The following is a 25,936-nucleotide window of genomic DNA, read 5'->3' as shown; positions in this document are numbered from 1 at the left end:
TGGGAAAATAAGGCACAAAATAGAATTTTATTGAGGGACGGAAAAGGCTAATGCAGTAACAGGGAGGATGAAGAAGAGATGGAAGGGTTTTTCAGCGTGGAGCTGCCCCCTCAGGCAGTGTAAGAGGATCTTTGCTGGGAGGGAGCAAACATGACCAAAAAGCCCAAAGCAAAGAAGAGAGACAGAAAGAGGAAAAGGGAGGAGGGAGAAGCCAGGGAGTCAAAGGGCGGGACTGTCTGAGAGACTATTGGCTTCAGGCTGTGTCAGTCATTTTACTTCCTCCCTGGCTGTGGCAAGATCACAGATGAGAGGGCAGGAGGGAGGGGGAGAGGGAGGTACCTTCAGACGGCTCTCTCTCTAGTTCTTTCTCTGTGTGTGCTTTTTCACAAAAAGACTGAACTGGGGCTGAAACTGAAACAGGGCAAGACTCGTAAAAGGAGTGCAGTCTCTTACTCTCCTGCATTCTCACAGTTTCCTGTTTAAGGAGGCCATTTTGTAACTCAGCCTGGAGAAGAGGCACAAGAAAGTTTGCCATTGTTTATGTTTGTTCTCTCCCACAGCCTGGAGTTTTACAATCAAGTTTGGACTTTCTCCCCTGCAGAGCAACTTCTTCGGACGAGAGAGGGGAAGGAGGGAAGAAGGTGGATGAGTTCATGAGTCTCTCGCACACACATTGCTCATGCTTGCTTGTCATGCCGGGACAATAACAGGAGTCAGAAGGCGAGAGAGCACGAAAGAAGTGGCAGAAAGGAGGAAAAAAAAACACAACTTCCTGGATAAGGGTTTCTTCCTTGATCCACTGGGAGGGGGTGGACACAGGACACAGGACACAGAGGAACCAGGACTCTCTGCTCTGTGTTTGTGTGTGTGTGTGTGTGTGTGTGTGTGTGTGTGTGTGTGTGTGTGTGTGTGTGTGTGTCTGTCTGTGTCTGTCCATGTGTCAGTGTGTGTACCCCTCACTCATCCACTTTCAATGATTGTGGGTTTTCTGAGAACTGTAGACTGCACCTGGCTATGTGTTTGTGAGTGTGTATGTTGAGAGCTACAGGCAGCTAACAAACAGGACTCTAAATGGCTAACGCTAGCCCTTGTATGTCCTCAGGGGGCATGGCCCAGGTCTTCTTTCCTCCTGGGGGCTCCTCGCCACCAGGCTCAGCTGTGATGCAGCAGGGGATGCCCATAGCCATGCCCTCTATGCCCGCTCAGGGTGCTTTTCCTATGATGGACCTGGTACTTGTGCAGGGTCCTGGCGGGGCTGTGATACCCTCACTGCCTCCGACTCCAGCAGGGGTGTCCTTCATCATCCAGATAGGCCTGACCAGAGAATCTGTCCTGATGCCCCAGAGTGCTGACCTGGCCTATGTGAAACAAATTGCCTGCTCCATTGTTGACACCAAGGTAGGAATTACTGTATGTATGTGTGTGGGCTCATGTGTGCAAAGTGGGAAGAGTGGCTTGTCAGGTTAAACTGAGCGTATTCTTTCTCCAGGTGGATAGCTGTTTATGTACGAGGCTCTCATGCCACACCTTCCTATCTGTTTTAAGCTGTTTGTCAGATGAACAGTTTGAGTTCTTTTTTATCTTTCATTCTGTTTTTGTGTCTCCAACAAAAACCTTTTTATGCACTCTGCCATTCTCATGGGTAAATGAAAGGGTTGAAACATGCAGACATATCAGACACAGTATTTTAACAGACAGCTGTGACAGACTGAGAAAATGTGCTGAATGTCACAATTTTGCTCAACTCTAATTACAGCAATTAGCGTTTTTTTCCCCCTCACACAGTTGGAGGAGAACACTGTTCAATTAGGCTTTGTTATGCCACATCCAGCACCGCAGACTAGTAGAGAGATGTTTGATGCCTCAGTGTTTGAGACAGTTTTCATCTGGCTGCTCATGCATGTGCTGAACATGAAACAGGAAATATAGGTCAATAATCACAGCACTTAACATGAATTCTTACCTTACTGCATGCCTCAACATGCAGTTAAACAAAAGGAAGTCAATATCCAAATGTTGAGGAGCACCTTAACTTTCCATCAGTTAAACAGACAGTTAACTGAGGAGCCATGAGGAAATGCAGATCTAATAGGATCTTCATTTGATATAGCCTACTCCCACTGTGCTCCACGCCTGTGACCTTTCTTTGTGAATTGTGATGGGTAAAAGTCTCTTTCACTTCTCCTTAGTGCAACACCAGTGGTTTTGCATTTCATGCCTAAAGAACCGATCACAGCAGGCTTTCGTCTCTTTGCTGAGCACTATATTGAATTCTTTATTCATTTTACTAGTCAGTGATCACTTTTAAGTTATAGCTTTGTATTGCCCAGGATGTCAAATGTCTTCTAACCTGTCCAAAGCCTTCAAGCTGTCCAAAGAATTTGAATTATTAGTCAGTTTCAAGCACAAACTTTTACTGCCTGGATTTTACTTTTGTGTGTGTGCATATTATTGTTTATTATTGCTTTTTTTCTACATTCACAATATAAAAAAAAAACTTAAATTGGCAGCAGAATTATATTTTATAACCACTCGAAATTTTGCAGCTGTATATAAAATGTGGCGTTCAAAGTGAATTTTGATAATTATATTTTAATAAAGTTATTAAAATATAATTATCAAAATTCACTTTGAAACATTAGTGTACATTTCAAAAACAAACATGGCTATCTTTCAAAAGCTTTGCAGCCTCTCTACTGCGTTTGTGTTTTACAGTTCACAGTATAAAACACGAGGAGGGCGCTGGTTTTTCCAGCACAACTGCTGAGACTTGATGTGAATTTCTCAGGAGGTAGTATAGGATGAGTAAAAGAACTGTAGGAATAATAACTTCAAACAAATATATCTTCTTTATTAAACTAAAAAAGAAAAGTTCAAAACAAAAATGAGCTGGGTTGTGGAGCGGGGAGAAGTAGTGACATCCTCTTTGCAACAGGAAGCAATTGGTGTTATGGGAAATATGGTCTTTACAGTACTTGAAAACTACCAGCACCGAGTCAAATTTTCACCATTCAAATGCAGGAGATAACATGCTACATTGGCGTGGTAGTTTGAGCTGGCCATGTGTTTATCTGCCAATTAGGCTGGTAGGTGTTTAGAGTAGTGGATTTCCACAGCTTGCTCAGAGCAGCTTAGCAAAACTCCCCACAATCCCAAATCTTCCAAGACATACTGGTAGCTCTCTCCATTCAGCTTACATTCTCTGCTAATCTGTTCTTGTGCACAACAGTCTTTGTTTTCCCCTCTCATATAAGTGGTTCTCTGGCATGTACTTGTGTGACGGGGCGCATGGCTGCCGTCACGCTAGCGATGCGCAACCTATTTTTCTCTCAGAGACTGAATGTAAATGTTGCCTGTATAGGTTTATTTAGCGTGTTCATATGTTCTGTTAATTATCACACACTGTTGTCAAATAATCTGTAAACCTAGTCATTTATCAAATTCCTCAGTTATCCTGTAGCTTTCTTGTGTACACATTTAACATTTAACATCTAATACTGCAGTGATTTAAATGCTATAGCAACATCCATCAATACATCATTTTCTATTGTTTAAAACCCTACAGTTTATTTCACAAACATGTTCAGTTACAATAATCACACAACACTTGTTCCTTTGTTAACTAGGGTCGTTTATTGAGTTTAAAAGCTAACAGAGGGTAACATGATTTGTCTTACCAGCATGTGCTCTTTGTTCTAAAGGAAAGTTTGCCGCAATCCTCGGGTTTAAATGGGTCTATGACTTCTGGGGTAACAGGAAGTTAACCGGCATTTTAAGTATTACATTTTGTAGCCATCAAGATGTCTTGGGGCTTTGTCTAATTTGAATGTGAATCATATAAATGATATGCTGTAAATGTCTAGCTTCTTAGATATATTAATGTTGGCTGTATGTAGCCGTTTCTGTCTATTCACCTGAGCCACCCCTGCATTGTATTGTGTTGGTATGTTCCAATTTGAGGGGTGGGGCTTCAGGCTATATAGAGTGGCGGTAGTATTTGCTCGGGAGAGCTGTTGGAACACCTGAGGGAGGAGGACGTAAGTTTGTTGCATATCCTCAGAGTGATGACTTGAGTTAAGGTCTAATTAGTGAACAGTTGAATATTTATATTATCATATTGTTTTGACTCCCAAGTCAATTTGTTATTTCCTTGAAAGTATATATTTTTCTGTTTTCTTTAATTGTTTTGTTAATTTTTATTTCACGATTTGCCTCATTTGGCCTTAATTGGGGTAAACAATAAAAATCCCATCTTGTCAACTTCATCTCCGACTCATCCTGAGTGTTTACACCTGCTCACGACTACTCATCTACATCTACCCTTGACAACTTGGTTTCATTTAGTAAGATAATTCAGCTGTACTGATGCTGGATCTCTGTACTGAGACTGAGATCAGTGGCTATAGTGTGGTTTTCCAACTGTGTTTCCACATGATGAGAACAGATATGGTTGGAGGTGTTGCTTACAGTCATCAAAATGTAAACATCAGCGGCAACTCTCAGCCTGTCCAGTTCACTTTCGGCTTCATCTTCTTCTCTTCCTCTTTTTTTGTTTTTTCTCTGACAAACCAAAACTCTCCTGTGTAATGCAAGAGAGGTTGTTGTTGTTAGGGTTTTGAAGCACTTATGTTTGTCTTTTTCATATTCAGTGAGACTTGTATGCCTTTATTTTCCTTTGCCTTGCTTTTTTAGAGCTGTCCTAAAGTTCAAAGTTCCAGATAAAGAACTACAGGTTTATGAACCTTTATGAACCAGCCAGTTACCTTTGTGATTCACAAGTTGTTGTACATCAGAATCACATGGGACCAAAACACAGATGGAAAGCTTTTGAAAGAACTGTGACAAGGAGACAGTGCTGCTTGAAGGATTTTTGTAGGTGCCTCTACATTTAGATTTAAACTTCTTTTAATACGTTTTGTTGGTGGATCAGTTTGAAAATATGCAAGAAAGAAATGAACTTCATTACACCTCCTGAAAAACAGTGGTGAAAGAAACGGCTCTTATCTATGAACCAAGAAGGGCAGCAACACCTATGTCACTCCAAATGCTTAAACCAATCAGCTGGCTGTAATTTTAACACAATTAAGATGACGGTGTCACTGCTTTTGTCCTGCTTCCAACTATGTAAATGGCACATTACGGGATTTTGAATGTACAGTATAATGAAGTTTGGGATTGTGTGTGTGCGTGCGTGCGATGTAAGGCAGGAAGTAGAAAGGTCGGTCTAACATGCAGTGAAGTGGCACTAAGGGTAATTAATAAACAACCTAGGCAACATTAAGACTGTGTATAATGGTCACAGTCCCTCAGTGCTTCTAACATGGTAACACCCATCTAGACAAAACTTTTTCGGTGTTTTTAGACACAAAGGAATGTTGATTCCTCTGCAGAGTTCTATATCAATGTTGGGTACCAGTACCAGTTTGTGGCTCTTGCTCCACAGCATCTAATTTAGAAAAGTACTGCCTTGTCAGCAAAAAGACAAATTGGCTTTCTGTTATGGTTTGGTTTTTCCTCACTTCTTCCTTTTTCAGCATCTTCTCCTCTTAAAGACAGGCCAGTCAGGACACTGTTCAATTCGCTGACTAAACTCTCAGAACCCTATTTTAAATTCAAGAGAATTTGCAAAAGTTTTAAAGATCTTAAATATGTGAGGCTATAAACTATAAATGTGTTTTATTTGATGAACAGGTGCAGCCTACAAGAGTATAGTATAGCTTTAATAAAAACAACAAGATGATAAAGAATGATGCAATCAGACAATGTGGGAAAAGATGATTTTCCCAACTTGAAAGACAGTTAAAGGTGCCCTGCCACACATATTTCATTACTTTGTGGTAATGTCTGAAGTTCTACCATGGACTCTGTAACATTTTTTGTGGAAAAAATGCCTTGGTTACCTTGTTTCAAGCCATTCTAGCGTGATATAGAAAGCCTGCAGGAAGACTCAGCTCGATTTGTGCCAGTTCTCATTAATATTCAACGAGCTAAGCTGCTTGACTCTGATTGGCTAACAGCTAGCCAATGAGAGCCTGGCTATCAGCATCCTTTACCCAGCGCAACTGGGCGAGCTCATGAATAGTAATGAACTCAGGCAACACCACGTCAGACTGACCAGCATCTTTTGTAATTGGCCTGATTTCTCCGCTTATTTCTTTTCAGTGGCTAGAGCTGACAGAGGAGGTAGCAGTTCATTTTCACATTCACGACATAACACAAACACATATGGACCTAACATATTTTAAAAAATGCAAGTAAAAACGGTTTTGTATGGCAGGGCACCTTTTCAAAGGGAAATGAAAAGAAACCGAATGTTAAAGGGATCAACAGTTATTTGAAAGTACATAGGTTGATTTAATCAACAATAACACATGTATTTAAGCATTAGGATTGATAGTTTAATAACTGAACCGCAGATTACATTGAGTCTTTCTGTGTGGAGTGTGCACATTCTCCCTGTGTTTCTTTCCATCCAAAAAGATACGTATTAGGATACTCCCGCCATTTATTTTGACCAAGGCTCTGACCTCAGTCAACGATAGCTGTTCACTGCTCCTAAATGGTAATGATGGGTCAAATGCAGACTATAGCATGAATTTCCCCTCAGAGATGAATTAAAGTATAACATAAACTACTAGATGTCTAGTTTCTATATTGTTCAAAAGTTCAGTGTAAGAAATGGCTGGTATTTCAGTCTTGCTTTTGGTAAAACTAATGCAATCCCTAGGTAGTTGTGTCCAGAGCAATTTTAATGCCTTGTCCTTTCCTGAGAAAAATCCGAAAAAGTACCTTCATTCCCACACTCAGCAATCCCCAAAATCCCCTGCATACAGAATTCCTGCCCTGCTAGGAGCTACAGCTTTAGGTGTGAGATTTGGACAATAGACAGCTTGTCCTGGTCTGGCTAACTGATTGCGACACATGAGTTGGACTGTGTGTGCACGCATGAATGCCTACATTGGTGTGTTTAAAAGGGTATTGAAGGCAGTGTGGTACCCCACACCCCCGCCCACGGTCATCTCTCCCATCCCAGAAAGGGTGAGTCACCGGTTCTGTTTATTCACAGGCTCCCTACTTGTGTTCCATTGACACGTTTTTCCATACACTTCTCTGAGGAGGAACACACGCTCCCCTAGCTTCAACTTCCAACACCAATGTTAATGGCCATCCTACAGGTCTATAGTCCCCTGATCTGAGCATTAGGTCCAGTCTCTCAGGCCAAAAATCTAAATCCACCTTCAGTCACAAACAGTATCTAGACCCCACACTTCTCACACCTTTCTCAAACCTAGCTTGGCTGTATACCTGGCAACTGTGCTTGCCAAAATCCCATTTAGCTGGCCTACCTCAGCTGCCCCAACCCCCTCCTCCTGATGGAACAAGAACTAATAGTGTGGCCTGGAAACCAGAGGTCTGTCTCCATTCAACCATGATGCAGCTCTGATGTATTTGCTCTTTTGTTGGACAGGCCTCACTGATCCCCTTCTTTTCCCAGTCGCTATTTATTTTTCTCATTTCACCTGTCCCCGATCTACAGTGTTCTTATTCTATAGCTTAAAGATTAGACTTTGATGTTTTAATGATTTTAGCTAACAGAATCCTCTCCTCTCCTCTCCTCTCCTCTCCCTCTTCCCCCTCTCGTGCCTTACCCTCTCTACCTTCCCTTTTAGATCCTATACTTCCTCTCCTTATCTGCTCATCTCCGGTCCCTTCTGCTTGTCTTATCGCCAACTTCCTCTCACGCTCTGTGTCCTCTTCCTCCTCGCATCTCACCTCCCATTCATCCACTTTCCTTTTTTTTTTTTTGCACTCATCCACCGAGTGCCACTGCCCTCCCTGTCAGTCTCACTTTTTCTGTAGGTTGTTTTGCCATCTTGAGCACACTTCAAGTAAGTTACTGTAATATAGTGAAATTCACACTCTTGTCTGGCTGTACGAGGCAGGACATATACAGGTTTGGAGGACATAGACTTTCTAGGAAGTGATGAGTCAAAAATCCTGTACTCCCACTTTATCTCAGCTAGAATGATCCCTGTTTTTCTGTAAATATTAGACATTGGTGACAGGTAATGCCAGGCCTTAACACAAGGAGCTACAGAACGATACAGTTAACATACTGTACGGTCATGTCTGGCTTTTTTATTTCACCCCTTCACCTAGTGCCAAAAGGTGTGTCAGCTCTGCTCTTTCAAGACTAACTAACAACCTCAGTCAGTGGGTGTGTTACTTCACGTCAGTGGGTGTGTTTCTACATATGTGTGTCAGCGTGTGAGAACCTGCTGAGTCCTGTCAGTGTTCGCTGTGGGTCACATTACTGGATTGTTCAACACGTCCGCAGACTAATCTGTGATGACACATTTAGCAGCCAACAAGCTGTGTCGAATCCAGCAGTGGATGCGCAGGAATCACAGTGATGAGAAGTAATTTATACTGTAGAAATGAATGAACGTTCAGTCTTCGACTTGCACTTCTACTTTCATTCGTATTTTTTAGGGCTGTCAAACGATTAATTAATTAATCGCGATTAATCGCCAAATTTCTATAGTTAATCACAATTAATCGCATGTTTTATCACATGAATAAAATTCTATTATTTTAGCATTTCAGAACTGTTTTCAAGTACATATTAACAATGGAAAGCCATTCTTACCAGTGTATCTTAATTGGGAATCAAATTAATGCAAAGAAGTTACTTTATGAACTTGAATTTAAGATTTGTAATTGTTTATTATTTATTTACTGTAAACAAAAGAAAAATGTGTGAATCTGTCATTATTGCACAATTCCTACAAGTACCTAACCTAACTGAGATGTAACACTAACACTTTGCTTATACAGTACAAACAAAATGGTCCAAAAACCGGATGCTACAGCAGGACATTTGTAACCTTTACGTTTTTCTAATAAGGAATGTAACAATTCTCTTGGAGAAAAGGGGGTGGACAATGTCCCAAATGAGTCCTAAACTGAATGCTGATATACATAGTCAATATAGTGTGCAGTAACTTCTAAATAATGTTGATTACTCACTGACATCCAGTGATCACCGGTTAACGAGACAGCGTTTGCAGCACTTTGCAGCAGTTCCAGTTGGGCTGCTTTCTCCGTGTCGTACTGGCTGTGTATGCGTGAAACTACTGTCCCCCTCGACAACTTTTTAAAAGTAAACTTTCCATTCAGAATCTTATTGGCATCCATTTCGGCGTCTCGCGCTCGCCATCCACTCAAAACGTGACGTTGGCCTACTACTCTTTGGCCGGCTCGCAAGCCCAAACAAGTGTGTGCAGCGTGCCTGTTGTTTTGTTTCTAGCTAGTAGCTAGATCCGGTGTGTAGTTTTTCTAACATTACTAGTTGTTGCAACAGCATGTGAAAAAAACTAGGCCAAAGAGAACGTTAATCTCGCCATAAAAAAATGTACGCCGTTAAAATGGGTTTGCGTTGACACCGTTAATAACGCGTTTAACTGACAGCACTCATTTTTTTGTAATGAGAAACTCTCTGACTCTATTAACTGGTGTAAATAAATGAGTATAGATGTTTCTTTTGTTCTTTAGTTAGATGGTTAAAAACACAAAGAAATATCAGCAACTACACACACACACACATACACACACACACACACACACACACACACACACACACACACACACACACACACACACAGCTGTGGCTGAGAGCCCCTGCCCTGGCCATTGTTTCCACCTCCGTTTTGGAAGGGTCTGTTTCTTTATCTCTCTCCCTGGAGAAGCAGTTTGGCCCTGGGAATGGGATCATACACACCACCTCCTGTTTACCTCACTCTCCTGCACATGTATTCTACACACACACACACACACACACACACACACACACACACACATTGTAAAGTAACGTAACAGTTGACCCTGATTTTCCAGACAAAGGCCCAGTGTGACAGACAAGGTCGTATTGTTTGTATGAAATCAACACAGTTCTGTGTTCAGCGCTGCTGTAGGTGAGGACGCTGCCTTAATTTCGTCCACTGTACTGATCTAATGTCATGGGGGGTTTTGTCTTGCTGCTTGGATTATTAAAAAGCCTCCTGTATGTGTCGGAGCCACTGGGCAAATACACTTTGCTTATCAGTCCAAACCTTTGTTGGTCAATGAATGAATGCCAGTCAATTAGCAAGTGGATATACAAGTGAAAGAACAAACCACGCCTTTATCAGGCAGCATGGCATTTGATGATTGAGTGAAGATAACACAGCCGCTGACCAAATGCAGCAGCTTTAGCCAAATGCTTCAAACCTCACAAAGGCTACTAAAATCTTACTGCTATAAAGGAAATGGTGTCCATTTCGAAAGGGTAGACCCACAGCAACATGTATTAGCTCTGTTTACCCATAACTCTCGCTCCCTCACTGTGTGTGTCTCTCTCTTTGCTACTATTTGCATGGTAGCAGAACAGCTTTGCATGACTAACCGTGCCTGGTGTCTCCGGGTTGTTGGCGGCGAGCTGCAGGGGAAGCTTAGTCCGCACAAGGACATTTGATTATTCAAAGCATGCACTGTTGGCTGGAGCCCAGTTACAGGGATGTGCATCAGAGTGAGTGAAAGGCGGTGGTGGTGGGATGGTAGATGGAGATTTAAAGGGTTTGAATCTTGAGCACAAGCTGAGATTGTGATCCTGAAATGATCTAGTCTTAGGTCTTATGTTGGTAGTTGTGGCCATTGTTTTTACTGGTAACATTCTACTCACTTATTCTATTCACAACAACATCTCTAAAAAGTCATAACAATCATTATACAGGTTAGAAACAAACCCCTTGTTTGGTCAAACTTATTTGGAAGAGAATAAAGAAGGCAAACAGTAATTATTACTAAAAACGGCTGTTGTAAACACCATCAACATCACAGTTTAGACTGACTTCCTATTCACCATTAACCTTTGTCTTTCTTTTCTTTTGCAGTTTTTCCTTAGTCACACTAAGAGTCTAAGGGCCCTATTTGAATAGCACAAGCACATGACGAATGCAATGTGCACCTGTCATTTTGGTTCATCTATGTGCAGCAGAGCAAAGAGCAAAAGGGCTTGGTGAAGAGAATTATAGATCAGAGGGTTTGGTGAGGTGATTCTCAGCCAGTCACATCGCTGGTCTCATTGCTCTAAAACAGCTGTGCCAATCACAGTGATGCGTAACAACAACAGCTCAACAAATGGAAAACCATGTTGTTGTCTGGTGCGGAATGGCAAGAAGAGCGGCACACACAGCACTAGACATCTGCAGCAATGTTCAATAATGATAGAAATAAATAACAAAAGATGTTGATGAAGCCGTTTATATGACTGCATCCATCCGTATTTCAGTTTTATTGCATGGAGTTTTTCTGTAGCAGCCTGGTATCATTTGCACATTATTTAATCAAGGTAAACACAGTGGACAGCTGCTGTGCTGTGGCACATCTCCAATGAGGCTGCAGGTTTATCAACACATCTGTCCTGCTGCCTTCAGGTGGTTGCAGGGATTTAACGGACTGCACTTGCTTTTAGGCAAATTTGTGATTTTGGGCTATATAAATGTTGTTGGTGTAGTTTTGTGGACCAAGCAGTGCACACTGTTTTTCTGTGCAATGAGGGATGGTTATGGACATTTTCGACACAACTTGTGTGTCTTGCCTAATTAGATTCCATTGTAGTGATGTTGCCGTTTTCCCAGAACAATTCTTTTTTTGTACAATGTTTTCATAACCAGTAGAAATGATGGCCAAAACTAGTAAAATGAGACCAAAGTTGTAATAAAGCAGAATTATCCTTAAAGGCCGACCTGACCAAACATTTTCTGTCATTCATGTGTTTCAAGGGCCCATTCGGCTTCTCGGACCCCTGCATTCCTTCTCCTGCGCTTAGCAAAGGAGACCTTATGATACTAATCTGCCGATTAGCATCGGTAAAAACGGTTTTGTGCCGTAATCCAATTGGGGGCGGCAGAGCAGAGCTGAGCAGCATTTGGTGGCATGTGGAGAGTTTGTACCAGTTAGAGAGAATTTCTTCTCATGTCAGAGAAACTGCCCAACACAGGGTTCTTTGAGAGGAGGGGGAGCGCTGGAGATCAAGGATAGATAAACACACATACGTACGCATGCACACAGTGACTGCCATTAAACAGCAGAGAACAATAATTTCAAGTGAGGCAGATATTGAAGTACAAAAGATAACAAAGCTACAGAGCTACATCGATACAGGTCCCGAAACAATTTGCTGATTGTGTGTGTGTGTGTGTGTGTGTGTGTGTGTGTGTGTGTGTGTGTGTGTGAGAGTGAGTGAGTGAGAGTGTTCTTGGGAAGACCGCAGACAATGGGCTCAGTGTGATGGTTGACAGTGTGGGTTGGGTTTGTCTGGGGCACAGTGTGCAGTGTGGCCCAGACACATGGTGAGGTGCCTGTGTGTGTGTGTGTGTGTGTCTGCATTCAGGGGATGCTCAGTTATGATGGGAAATGGGCAAAACCACAGTCTTACCTCAGTAGATAAACACATGACATCAATATTGAAGACTGGTCAGTGGACGAAGCAACTGGAAAAGTAATGTCTCCATCAGTTAGGCCTTTAGTTCTCAACATGGGGTTGAATATTCACCATAATGACTTTAATTCTGTGCTATGTAATAATCACAATTCATTTACATACAACATAAGAATAATTAATGAACTCAATTACTACTTTTAATACTTCAAGCACAGCTTATACTCTCAGCCCTGTTTCATGCCGTGAGCCCTTTTCCTGCAGCTCTCCTTCTCCCCTCTTTGTCGCTCAGGCAATTCATGTGCAGAACAGCCAATAGGAACTCTTTCTCTTTCTCTCTCTCTCTCTCTCTCTCTCTCACTCTCTCTTTGAAATGACCTGATTGGACAAAGTCTTGCGTCATGGCCTAGATTATCTAAGGCCTAGATGCAGAGCCAAGAGGAGGTGTAGAAGTCTAGTTTTCTTGAACTTGAATTGCAATTGCTAAGAGTTAGATGAGACAATTGACACCACTCTCATATTTTGTCCATTAAATATCAAGCCAGAACCGGAAGATGCATGGCTTAGCTTAGCACAAGGACTAGAAACGGGGAGAAGCATTTAGCCTGACTCTATCCTGTGGTAACAAAATCTGTCTCTTGCTTTAATGCTCAGTCATGTAGATGTTGCAGTTATGCAGAATACCAAAAAAATGGTGCAATTGTCTGTGTGCATACAGTATTTGTACAGTGCAAAAGACAAGATACAGTATGGTTTGCGATGGTGGATTTACAATTAGCTCAGCTCCATAAATGTAACCACACGTTTTTCATATGACTGAGTTCAGTGTATAGCCTCCAGCATCCCCCCCCCCCTTCTTTCAATTAGGATCTAAAGCCATGCCACACCTATGAAAGAGCAGATAAGTAAAAAGAGGGAGAGAAAGAATGCATGTGGAGAGAAGAGGGGAACAGGCATAAAGAAAAGGGGGATGACTCAGAGTGCAACAATGTGCCTATTGTGGTGTTTGTGTGTCAATGGCACTCTTGGCACATGGAGAAGGTTCTCCTCATGGCCAATCGTTTGTGGTTTAATCTTGTTAAGGTAGATTTGTTAATCCATCAAGTAGTAGATGATTATTAACCTTGGTAGTAAAGGGATAAAGGGCAGAGCGAATCAGTGTGGTGTGCCGAAAAAAGTATCTCTTTTATATCTGGAATAAAGTCTCGTAATATGTAACCTAGGGTTGCACGATATTGACAAAATGTGATATTGCGATATTGATTATGAATATTGCGATAGAGATATTAATTTCGATATTTTTAAACATATATAAAATTACAAAAGTTATGGGGGGAAAAAAACGCATCAAAATAGATTCATAACAAATAAAACAAGTTTTCTTACAACACAAGGTTTATTTCAACTGACTGTCATATTGGAGTGGTACAACATGAATAGATAAATAACGACCATATCTACAGAACAGGACATGTTTTACTGGTTGTACAGTATAACATAAATAAAGAGAACAGGACACAACTTGTCTTCCGCTTCTCTGATTCGTTCCATTTTGTTGTCTCTCTATTTCTTCACTGACGCTGTCACTCTCTCGAAATATGCACACACGTGGTGCGCTACATAGGGTTTGTCACGTAGTGGACCCGTGCGCTGACGTGTACTAACATGTGCAAGTGGCACGGTAACTGGCCAATGAAACATGATCATTATAGCGTTTCAAGCGGGCTCTAAATCGAACACAAGTAAGCCACACAGCCAACGGACGGGACGCAGCGCTCCACAAAATAAACAAAATATTGCAAATATTGCAACCCCTTTCAATATAATATTGCGCAACGTGATATTGCGATAATGATATTGAGTCGATATATCATGCACCCCTAATGTAAACGTAGCAGGATGTCACCACAAGCCTCTGAAGCACCTGTGTTTTCATAAGTCTTTCTCAGTTTCTATAATTATAACTAATTTGATTATTGTTGTTGGTGTTCCATTAGATCTGAAGACACCATTACCAATACAGGGAATTTTTCTGATGTGATATGAGTCAATACAGATGCAAATGCTTGGGAGACTGGATCGTCACAGTATAATTCCTGAGCAGTCATGCAGAGAAGTTAGGCTGCCCTCATTTCCTCCTATTTCAACATGATTGTCACTGTAAATAAGAACATTCATTTCTGTCAGTTCTGCGGCGACAATTTATTAATTAAGGTACATGTAACAACTGGCCAAGCTAGTCTGTAACATTCACTCTATCCAGAGTATGGCCCTGAAGGAGTACTGACTTTATCTTATCTTACATTTTCTTACATAAGTTCTTTGCTTCTAAGTATGTTGTTTGCAAATATGTGCTTTTAGAAGTTGCACAGAGACAAACATTTAAGATAAATGTTTTTCTGCTCAACAACAGTGATAGAGTTGGTGAACTGATAAAGATAACATGTGATGGAAATGAATGATGGAAATAAATTATGATAATGAGGGACCTGCTTTTACTTCTCCTTTTATATCCTGTATTGCTCCAGTAACAAAACAGCTAAACACACAGTAGACCTAAATATGCCAAATTAAAATTACCAAATGTAACAGTACATGTACAGTATGTGCCATAACATTGCACATTGCAAGGCAGTAATGGAGTTCTTGTATTGTGTCTTGTTGTAACTTCTTAACTGTTTCTGAAACAGTAGCTTATGGAAACATATGGATTTTCACTTTCTTTTTAGCAACTGAAGATTTATACAGTATTTGGATTGCAACACACTTAATATCACTTCAGAAAATATGCCTTTACACATTTTTTTTTTTAATTACTTGGGCTGTATCCCTCATAATTTCCTGTCGGTTCTCTAACTTTCTTGGCTTAATAAGTTTGTTTCCAACCATCTTTATGCCCTTCTTCACTCGTCACCCAGACTTGCTGTCTCTTCGCTTATGAAGGCCTGTTTTCTGTCTTTCCCTCTTGTCATGAATCAGTGACTTGTTCATCGCAAAGAGTGGCTTGAATCCAAGGTTCCTATCGGCTTACCTGCTCAGAAGCGAGCCAAGGAAAGACAGAGAGGTGGAGGAGGATGGATGGGGGCTGATGGAGACAGGAGCTGCTAGCAACAAAGGCTGGTTCAAAATAGCAGTGCGTGTCTCCTTTATCCCCAGACCCCTCTCTCATGCCTGGTCACGGCTCTCATGTTACCTCCCCGTCCTCCTTGATGCCTGGAGCAGAATGAGACGCTTTGTCCCTGTGCTCCTGCTTGAGACTAAGCCTCTTCCACTTTCTGGCTATGTGCATGCACGCACGCACGCACGCACGCACGCACGCACGCACGCACGCACGCACGCACGCACGCACGCACGCACGCACACTTTTTCAACCACTGTACAAGTCTTTTCTATGAACTTTGTCCATTTCAATCAACTGTATGATTAATTGTCTTTTCACTGTCATGTACTCTGATCTGAAATTGATCTACCTGCTCTCATAGCATAAATAACATTTCACCATCCCGCCATTTCTTTTCCATTTGAACCTTTGACCACTTATTTTTATCTATCCTGGACTCAAGGTACTTTGTGCTATTCAGAAAACATGTCAAATTTGCCACGGCCGTGTGTGTGTGTGTGTGTGTGTGTGTGTTCTTGTTTAACTACATTCATGGGGTGCAAAAACCGGGAATACAGTATACTTGTGGGGTCCGTACGGCTTTGTGGGGCCAAAATGCTGGACCCCACAACTTTAAAGGGCTGTTTGAGGGTTAAGACTTGGTTTTAGGATTAGGGTTAGAATTAGGTTATGGTTATGGTTAGGGTGAGGGTAAGGGTTAAGGTTAGGAATTTAGTTGTGATGGTTAAGGTTAGGGTAAGGGGCTAGGGAATGCATTATGTCAATGACGGGTCCCCACAAAGATAGTGAGATGCACTGTGTGTGTGTGTGTGTGTGTGTGTGTGTGTGTTTGTATTTCTTTGGGTCATGTGCTTGATTTTTTTTTTTCCACTGTAAAATTATTAGGTATACATGTTTGTGTGTGTGAGTGGTGATGCATTTGTGTATGCATATTTATGAATACACTGTTACATTTTGTGTTGTGTGTACACTCCCCCCTCTAGTCTCGCAGGTTTACACTTATCTCTGGTATGTAGAAACCAGCAGGTCAGGAATGTAAACCTGACTAATACAAACAGAACATCTGAGTCGGGAAAACATAAGTCATGCTCATTATTAAGAACCTGAGAAACTATACCTTTACACACCGACCAATGTACAATGCAAACACTTTACGTTATCTCTCTGCCATGCTTACTGTAGGAAAGTCATTGGGCTTTGACAGGCACACCGACCTGCACGCCCAATTTTTATCCTCCAATAAATAAAACTGCCCTTACCGCCCCAATATATGTCCCATAAGTTTACACTTATGTCCTTCCCCAGTATCAGGTTTCAACAGGAAACATGTTTAATCCAGGAAGAGCTTTTGCATGTGGTCTTTAATGTCTCTTTGCAAAGATCATGATCATGCTGAATGGATTCTCATTATTTCCATTGATGAACTATATTCTGCTGCACAAGCTCTCAACTAGCTTTGAACCTCTTGCCACTTGTGTATGTATTCACACACGTTCTCTCCTGTGTGGTTACGTCTGTGTATTGAGTTTGTGTCTATGTGAGGAGAGTTGACGGTGATGAACCGAAAGAAACAGGAAGCCTCAGATCATCCACCTCTGATGACAGGGGTATTTGTGTTGCAGGCAGCATGACGTTAGATCATGACGTTATCATGAGAGCATGGGGAACTGCACCACGTCACTCACCTTTTCAGTTGTCCATCCTTGTGTACACACTTTCTGTGTTATTTAATCCTCATTGGGTTTTCCATCTTTGTGTATGCCAAACCCAGACGTCACGGGTCTTATTTATTTCCTTGTCCTCCTGGCACAGAGCTGTCACTCACTGCTGTGACTTAATGCGTGCTGTGAGTGTTCTAAAGACAACATGTTCTTGTTTTTGTTTTCTTAAAGCCAGCATGACTCTACAGGTGACTGAGGGCACAGGGAGGGCATTTTTGTTTGCTCCATCTCTTCGTCAGTGTGTGACCTCACTGGGGTTAAAAATAAAGCGCCGGGGCATCACCACGTTTGTTCCATTGCTAACATTGTCAGCACAAAGGGAAAAATTCCTGCAACTTGCGCCAAGTTGTGAGAGCTAATGAGGGCAGAGCGTTGACGTCTTTAAATGCACGTTGCCACGGCAACCCCTCATTAAACACTTCATCACTTTCAGAAAAGGTGGGGTGGTTCTTTTTGTGTCCCGTGCCTGACATGTTAACAAAGATGGAGGTAGTTATGACACACACACACACACAGTACAGGTGCATCACAACCCTCCAGCATGATCCTAGAGAATGTGAGTGTGAACACGAGGAGGCTGTATGCTTTGTTACACAGTAAAACGTGGATGTTTAAACAATGTCTGTTGTTTGGAGGGATGCAGCGTGTTTCCTCTTGACTATAAAATGTCTGGATCAGGTTCCTGTTGTGATAGCCAGCTTCTGTTGCAGAAACACATCAGCATGGAGGACCATGTAGGGCTATAGAGGTCACATTGTTTATAGAGCTGAGTCACACACAGCACGTTTTGTATTTTATCCATGCAGATTCTCAGTTCATCATGCGTTGTCATCATTGGAGTTTGGCCTGATCTATAACATACTGCACTATGTATACACAAATCCAGCTCCTGTCATTCTGTATCATCTCAGTCCCCTAGGCGTTCTTCAATACACTATTAAAAAAATAAAGCAATAACGGCAAAGAACAGTTTCAAGTTTCATAACTTCAGTTCTTTATACATTCAATGCTGACCATGTCATGGGAAGTCTTTAACTGGTTGGATGGCTCTTAAACCTAATAGTTGGTACAGTAATAGTAATATTATACAGGTAATAGTTGATATTGCAGTTTTTTGTTCTTCTTTGTATTCTCATCACTCAGCAGGGTTTCCCTATGACAGCCTCCTGATCTCTCATCTCTCATAACTTCATGGAAACGTGTGTGTGTGTGTGTGTGTGTGTGTGTGTGTCTCTGTCTGTCTGTCTGTCTTTATAGGCATGTTTCTTTACACCTTTGAAGAGCTATAAACCACATTCTTAAGGTTTCAGTTTCCTGTGTTGTGGAGGTAACAGTAATACTTGTAGTATTGCTAGTGATGACAACTCTACAAAAACAACATTTACTTATGCCACTGGCACTACTTCTACCTACTACTAAATAACTAAAAACAATGCTGTATATGGTGTGTAGAATGGTACTGAGAACAATATAGCAGTGAAGGCTCCTGGCCCAAGGCAGTAAGACAAGTCCTTTCTTTGTTAGGTCATGGACATTGAGTAGTTTACCTTTTATCTGGGGAAAAACAGTGAAGTTCATGTCAAAGAAACCACCAGCAACCCCCCCCCCCCCCCCTAATAGCTGACAGATCAGTTGGTAGAGTATAAGTTATATCCCAAGTATCATGCTCCGAATGAATTCACATCATTACAGGTTGTACAAGTTGCTTTTATTTGAGCCATTTTGCTTCCTTACAAGAATTAAAACTATATGGAGCAAATAACATCTGTAAGGTTGCATACATACCCTTTTTATAAGAATAATTCCATCAGTCGTTCAACAAAATACAGGCCTGATCTTTACTTTGTTGATCAGTAGCTACTTAAATTTGCTGCATGTCTATAAACTGCTCCAGCTTAGGTTAAATGGCACTGAAGCTGTTGCATCAATCTGATTATGAGTGAGTGTGTGTGCCTGAGTGTGCGTGCTTGTGTGTTTTGTGCGGCTTGGTGGTCAAAGGTGGCTCATGCTGAGCTGCTGGAGGGGAAGTGATGGGGAGGATGAAAAGCAGAAGCAAGCGGCTTTCTCAGCACGACATAAAAGTCTTTGTGTTCTTCACACATGCAGCATCTTTATATATAAAGAGGGTCTATATTTGGAAGCCGTGCGCCACAGCCGTTTGACAGGCCCTCAAGGTCTAAGTGACTCGACTGACTCAACTGGACAGCGGTTCTGGTGCTTGTGTTGTAAGCATCAGTGCTTGTATAAGGGGATGCTAACCTGTTGCTGAAGCATTGAGAAAAACCCTGCATGCCCCTCCTGCTGTTCCTTTCCTTGCATGTCCTTTCAGTTCAATTTCTTAAGTTTTGTCCCGCTTGTCCTTGAGTAAAATTACAATTCATTCACATCTCGGAGCACTTAATCATTACAAGAAGTCAATCTAATGCTTCTAAAATGTGCATGTTTTGCCACTTTGTCTGCACTTGCTGCACTTCATGCAAAAGATCTCAATCGCTACCTCTGTTCTTGTGAACTGCATATGACCAGAGGTGGTTGAAGAGGTGGTAAACAAACCAAGAGAATATGAGCACAGAGGATAGGAAATGGCAGCCAGCACTGTGGCATCATGTGTGTGTGTCTGCGTGTTTGAATACAATGTTTTTGAGCTCAGATTTCACTCACAAAAGCCTTGTTCCATGACATCACGCTGATATGATATGATGAACAATGTAGTGTGTAGTGTACACACCGAGTGAGTACAACTGTCACTTTTTGTTGCTGTGGATCTCAGTGTGCTGTTGCTACTGTCAATAACATCAATATGTTCAACATTTATCCAGATTACTCAATCATCATCATTGATCATCATCATCATTATTAAAAACACACGCTCACACAAAAGGATCTAAACACAAAACAAGTGATATTAAAAAAAATAAAAAACTTCCTAAGCTAATAAGCTATCATATTTGACTCCTTCATAGTCCTAATAACAATGTAAATTATAAATCTAAATTCTACATACTATACAGTAGACTTATATATAATCAATAAAATAATGTAAATGTATAAAATAAATCTTTAAAACAAACATAAATATTGACTGCAACTATGGTAACTACTGTGCAATAAATCCAGGGCAGCAACTCATTCTTTTTATTATCAATTAATGTGGCAATAAGTTTCAATAAAATGTCAAAAAATTGTGAAAAATACTCATCACAATTTCCTACAGCCCACAGTGATCTCAATGAATTGTTTTGGCCAGGCAGTCCAGAACCCAAAAATGTTCATCTGAGAAGCTGGAAACTATCTAATATTAGGCGTTTTTGTTTGAAAAATGACTGAAACGATTAATTAAACTTTAAAAGGCACATACAGTAAATAAAAGAAGAACAAAAACACAGTTTATGGATCGGAACTGAAATAGTTCAGTACGACAAACAAATGGAAATAAAGAATCTTTGAAATCGTCTTTCTCTCATTGTACTGTGTAGATTTCTAGATTCCTTTGCTTTATGCTCAGTCTGATCCGATGGAAAATCATTTCATCACGTCTGAACAGAACACAGCATCCAGCCTTTGAAGAAAGGTTAGTTAAGTCATTGGCGAGGACAAGCACCACTGGCCGAGCTTAACATTACATCAGCTTGCAAGAGAGGGAGTGGACCACATTGAGGGCAATGTTAGATCAGAAAAGATGACAGAATGCTTTTCTTTATGCATCCTTTTCTCCTTTTGTATGTTGTTCCTTTTCAGAGAGGCTCACAAAACATATACTGTATTGGTAAATGTAAGATTCTACTCTTTGATAAGGAAAGCTGGACAGCCCAGAAGAATATTGGGGAGAGGTTGATAAACAAGGCACTGAGGAGGAAATTAAGAGTGATGGGAGAATAAGAGGGAGTGGTTGGGGTAAAGAAAACAGTAGTCCATAATTCATTTCACTCTTAATGGCTTCATTGGCCCGAAGAGCTGCAGGAATAGTGCAGGCAATGCAGGGCAACCTGATCCCTGGTAACCGAAAGAAACTGGCTAGAGACTCAGCCCTGTCTCCAGGCAAACCACACTACACTATACTACTGTATGATACTACTGCCAGCTCTTTGTCTGCAGACTTTACACACATGCACACACACAAGCTCTTGCAACAATAGCTCCTTCCCTCACAGCCAGATATACAGTGTACACAAATGTAATTACAAGACAACTAATGTCATTTTTCACCATGTTGACATACAGACAGCAGTACTGTTCAACTTTTGTGCTCTTCCCACCCTGTACTTTCACTGAGAACTGGGACGGGGAACCAAGAAAAGCAGAAAATGGTAATTTTCTCTGAGGTAACCGTGGTTTTGGGGAGTTGGGATATTGTGCTTTTTCAGTCGAGCTGTAAAGACTTGTGGTCTGCACAGACGTGGCAACTGCAGTTGCGGTCGGTACATTGTGCATGTTTTGGACAGAAGGCGCAGGATAATATGACTTGCCTTGTTTCTTGAGTTGCTCAGGAAAAGAAGTGAGCAGTAACAGTAACAGTGTAAGGTTAATAGCAGAGAGGCTGGCATCAAACAGCGGCGTGGGGCTTACAAATGACTTGGGAGTCTCCTCTGATCTGGGCTCTGTGGGTGTTTTGTAATTACAAGTGGCAGCAGTTGGTCTTATTTGTGGCAATCCCAGGCACTGATGCATGTAGTTATTACATGATTCACTCCTGTCAGAGTCCTTGGTCTGGTCTGGGTGTAGTTTGGAGCCTCTTCTTATAAGTATCTGCATCGTCTAATTGACCAAAGCCAGAAACATTTTTGTGGACGTCTATTCGGGGTAAAATTGTCTGTTCAACAAAACAAAACAAAAAACATATTTTCTCTTCTACCACTAGTGGTATCTAGACATGCAGATAGTTTTGGTTTTATCTGGCCATCTCTGCCTCCACCCCTGTACAATGGAGATGATTGGAATTTGTGTTGCTCACAGCATTGAAAAATTGCAAAAATTCAACAGCAGCCTCATTTCATAGAAACAGTGTCCCTGTTACTCTGGATAATCTACACTAAAGCCTCACTAAATCGTTTTTACTGGAACTACTACCACAGAAATAGCCCCTTTGAAAACAGTTGACAGTGTGTTTAATGGATTGTTCAGAGTTGTGGGTAGTCAGAGAGCCCAACTCGAGTCATCGCTTCACTCACATGTCACTCTCTCTCGCCCCTTTAATCATGGCGGTGTACTTAAATCCATCAGTGCTCTGCTCACTCTTTTCCTGCTGACCTGAAAGCTATTCTGATGTATAGCACCTCCACCCCATCATCCCTCATAGGCCCTGAGTCTACATTCCCCAAGGGGGAAAGATATTATCATTACTCCCTGCTGAGCTGAGCTTGGTGCTTCTTTGTGGGGTACGACAAGGTCAGAGCCTAAACATCAAACAATAATGCTTAACATTCACACACAATCTATTCCACATGAGTTGACTGTATTATATGAAATCTTTCTTCACCAAGCCATGGTCAGGCTCTACCCTCCTGTGAAAGATTGGGCACCTCGTCACACCTCGGTCAAGGCTCTTGTTACCACAGATGTGTCGTTGCCTGGAAAACTATCAAACAAGATACACATATGGTCAAACAGTGAGATCTCCAATGGAGAGACTGTTTAGAAAACCAAACCTGTAAACACTAAGTCTAGTGTGTGTCCACAGTTGTGGGTTGGATCAAGCAAATGTTGGACCAAATTGTAGGACTGTAATATTTAAAACCCAAGTTGTTGCATGATTAAAGGTGTTATTGACATTAAGAGTTACAATCACCAACAAAATATGAGTTTGTCGTATTGAGAAGCACAGATATTGAAAATTCTGTTAAAAAAAAAAGAGAAACAGGATAAAGGTTTGGGGGTAAATCACTAACAGATATAAGACTGAACTTAAAATAATTTAAAGAAAATCTTTTTTTTTAATTTAATTCTGTCCTCTTCTACCATGCATAATCATGCTTCTGGGTTTTCTTTTGCCATGTTTGTGAATCAACTTTGCATAATAGGTGTGCTAAACATGTATGGTTTAAGTGGTTGCACTGCATGGATTTACTTTGACACCTCTTTACCTTGTTATTATGGTTTTTTTTGGGCGTGACCTTGTGTCTGTAATTTGTTCTTTGGATGTAATGTTTGTTAAACAGGTTATGATGTTCTGCAGATTTTGAAAAAAAGGCACCAGTGTGCTTTTGGTGTCTTGTAGTTGACTGTGAGGTCAGTAGCAGTAGCCCGCTCGCTGGGATGGGGGGCTGTGCAGCTTTGCAGCGGTATAAGCCAGGCCTGGATTTCAGATGTGGTGATGTGGAGTCCCTGTTGGGAAACTGAGAGAGGCTTGTGTGCATATGTGTGTATTTAGGAGAAAAGAAGGGAAATGGGGAGAAGAGAGGGTGTGTGTGTTGCTGTTTGTAAGGAGGGTGTGTCTGTTGGTAAATGAGGAGGAGGTGTATGTGTGTCATTGTGTGGTTCCAAGGTGGAGACCAGGGTTCCCTTCCTGTAAGTTGTTAGAGCCATGGCCAGATCTCCACTATGGGAAAAACAACAACAAGCAAGAAAAAAGGGGAGGTGTGTGTGTGTGTGTGTGTGTGTGTGTGTGTGTGTAAAACATTTTCTTTCTCTTCCTTCTCCATCTGGTCATACTCAGTGTGTCTGGCATATTCACATATTGAACCTCAGAGTATATCTATCTATCTATCTACAGTATCCCTCTCTATCTCTGTTTCCCTTTGTGTGTGTGTGTGTGTGTGTGTGTGTGTGTGTGTGTGGCAGTGGTGTCCTGTGTGGTGTGGCCATTGAAGTGAACCAGTATTAACTATTCAGGAGAGCAGGGTTTCCCTATGACAGCCTTCTTTGCTCTGTTGATTTCTGAGTGACACTCTCATATCGTTGGAAGAGCTTCATGGAAACGTGTGTGTGTGTGTGTGTGTGTGTGTGTGTGTGTGTGTGTGTGTACTTGTATATGACTGATAGGAAGATAGGATAGAGCTTCTCCTTTGTCTTGCTTTCCACATTGACGAAGTTGCTTGATTTGTGGGATTCAGCCAGTGGTTCTTGTATATCTGTGTGTGTGTGTGTGTGTGTGTGTGTGTGTGTGTGGTTGTGTGTATGGTTGTTTGTGTGTTTGTGTTGGCTGATATATATTCCAGTGGCTTTACATAGCAGGGTATGATATAATTAGTTGAAGACATACAGTAACAGCATATGCTTGATAACACATAGACATTCTTGTAATGTACATGTTGTACATTGCACATGAACCATGTTTACACTGCACTGTTTCCAAATGTTACAGTAGATATTGTAGCAGGTTATTGTTAATAAAAAACGGCAGAGCAGTGACTGTTGAGGATGTTTGGTGTAGTTTTGAGTATATTATAGAGTAAATATGCATTGCACTTAAAGAAGGACTGATGAGTTGATAGAGTAGATTGTCTACGTGTGGCACAGTTACCAAAGACAAGGTCTAAATTACTGGTCATTTACTGTAATGCTCTGTCTTTGCATTTTAGTTTGAAGTGATCAATTTTGATATAGCCTTATATTTTGTATTTTTTTTCACTGTTTAGATTCATAACAATATTCTCTGTGTGAAAAGAACTTATTGAAATGGGGGCTGTTTTTATAAAGGTTGCCTGTTTCTCCACGTTGCTTCAAAACACCAACATGTTTTTCTTTTTATATATTTTGTCATCTTTTATGGGGTCTTAGGAAACAGTATATAGTAGCTGCATGCTATTTTGTACATATTTAGTTAAAACCCTGTGTACATTAGCCAATGTTTAGGTCTTGAAGAAAAATGTAATATACAAACATTGTGAAATAAATCAAAGAAAATGTCATGTCATAGCCTTGCTTATTTTCTGCAGTTACAGGTTGGTTCTGATTGAATATCTTCTCACTCGTGATTTTATTTGAACTGCAGCATTTTCTTGTCAAGCTCAGTGGACTGTTGATTTGACTGGAACATCTGCAAACACACACATGCACTCATAAAGCTTTTGTTGTTGATATCTGATATAAAGCCCTTTATTGAATTATATGAAATGTAACTACATGTCTTCCAACAAATCTCTTTCTGAGATTGTTAATCAAAATTTTGCCTTTTCTGCAGTTGATTCTCCTAACCTACATTTCCATTATGCTTTATCTTCTCTAGTTCCCAGAGTGCGGCTTCTATGGCATTTATGACAAGATTTTGCTGTTCAAGCATGACACGACCACCAACAACATCCTGCAACTGGTTAAAGGTGCCAGTGACATTCAAGAGGGAGATCTGGTGGAGGTGGTGCTTTCTGGTAAGTAACCAACTCTCTTCTCTTCTCTCCTCTTTAAATATGGCTATCTTGTGCCATTAGTGTACAAGATAGCCATATTAAAATCTAAATGACCTTCCTTCTTCTTTCCTCTGCTATCTTCCTTTCATTACTGTTGTTACTCTGCATCACAACTCTTGTAATCAGTCCTTATCTGCTTATTTTACTACAGGTAATATCTTGCACTGGCCTAATCTGTTCATTCATTGTTTTAATCTCTAATGCTCCCCTGTCAGGAAGAAAACCCATCAAATTTTCCATGCTGTTTCTATCTCATCCATTCAGTCATTCT

General features: G+C 41.1%; 1 protein-coding gene across 4 annotated transcripts in view; it reads left to right on the top strand.

Moving 5' to 3' along the window:
* The first annotated feature begins 322 nt into the window (after window positions 1-322).
* The window catches only part of prkd2 (protein kinase D2), a 38,428-nt gene continuing 12,814 nt past the window's right edge, over window positions 323-25,936 (top strand). For 2 of the 4 annotated variants that reach the window (XM_036001052.1, XM_036001051.1), the window contains exons 1-3: window positions 323-885; window positions 945-1,398; window positions 25,488-25,626. In XM_036001052.1, coding sequence (XP_035856945.1) covers window positions 1,072-1,398; window positions 25,488-25,626 — 466 coding nt within the window. In that variant the 5' untranslated portion in view covers window positions 323-885; window positions 945-1,071. The other 2 variants (XM_031296697.2, XM_031296695.2) reach the window with 2 other exon arrangements.

The sequence above is a fragment of the Sander lucioperca genome, chromosome 5 (assembly GCF_008315115.2).
Source record: "Sander lucioperca isolate FBNREF2018 chromosome 5, SLUC_FBN_1.2, whole genome shotgun sequence".
In the NCBI taxonomy this organism is placed as follows: domain Eukaryota; kingdom Metazoa; phylum Chordata; class Actinopteri; order Perciformes; family Percidae; genus Sander; species Sander lucioperca.
Note: the sequence above shows the minus strand (reverse complement) of the source record. Positions and strands in the feature narration are given on the sequence as shown.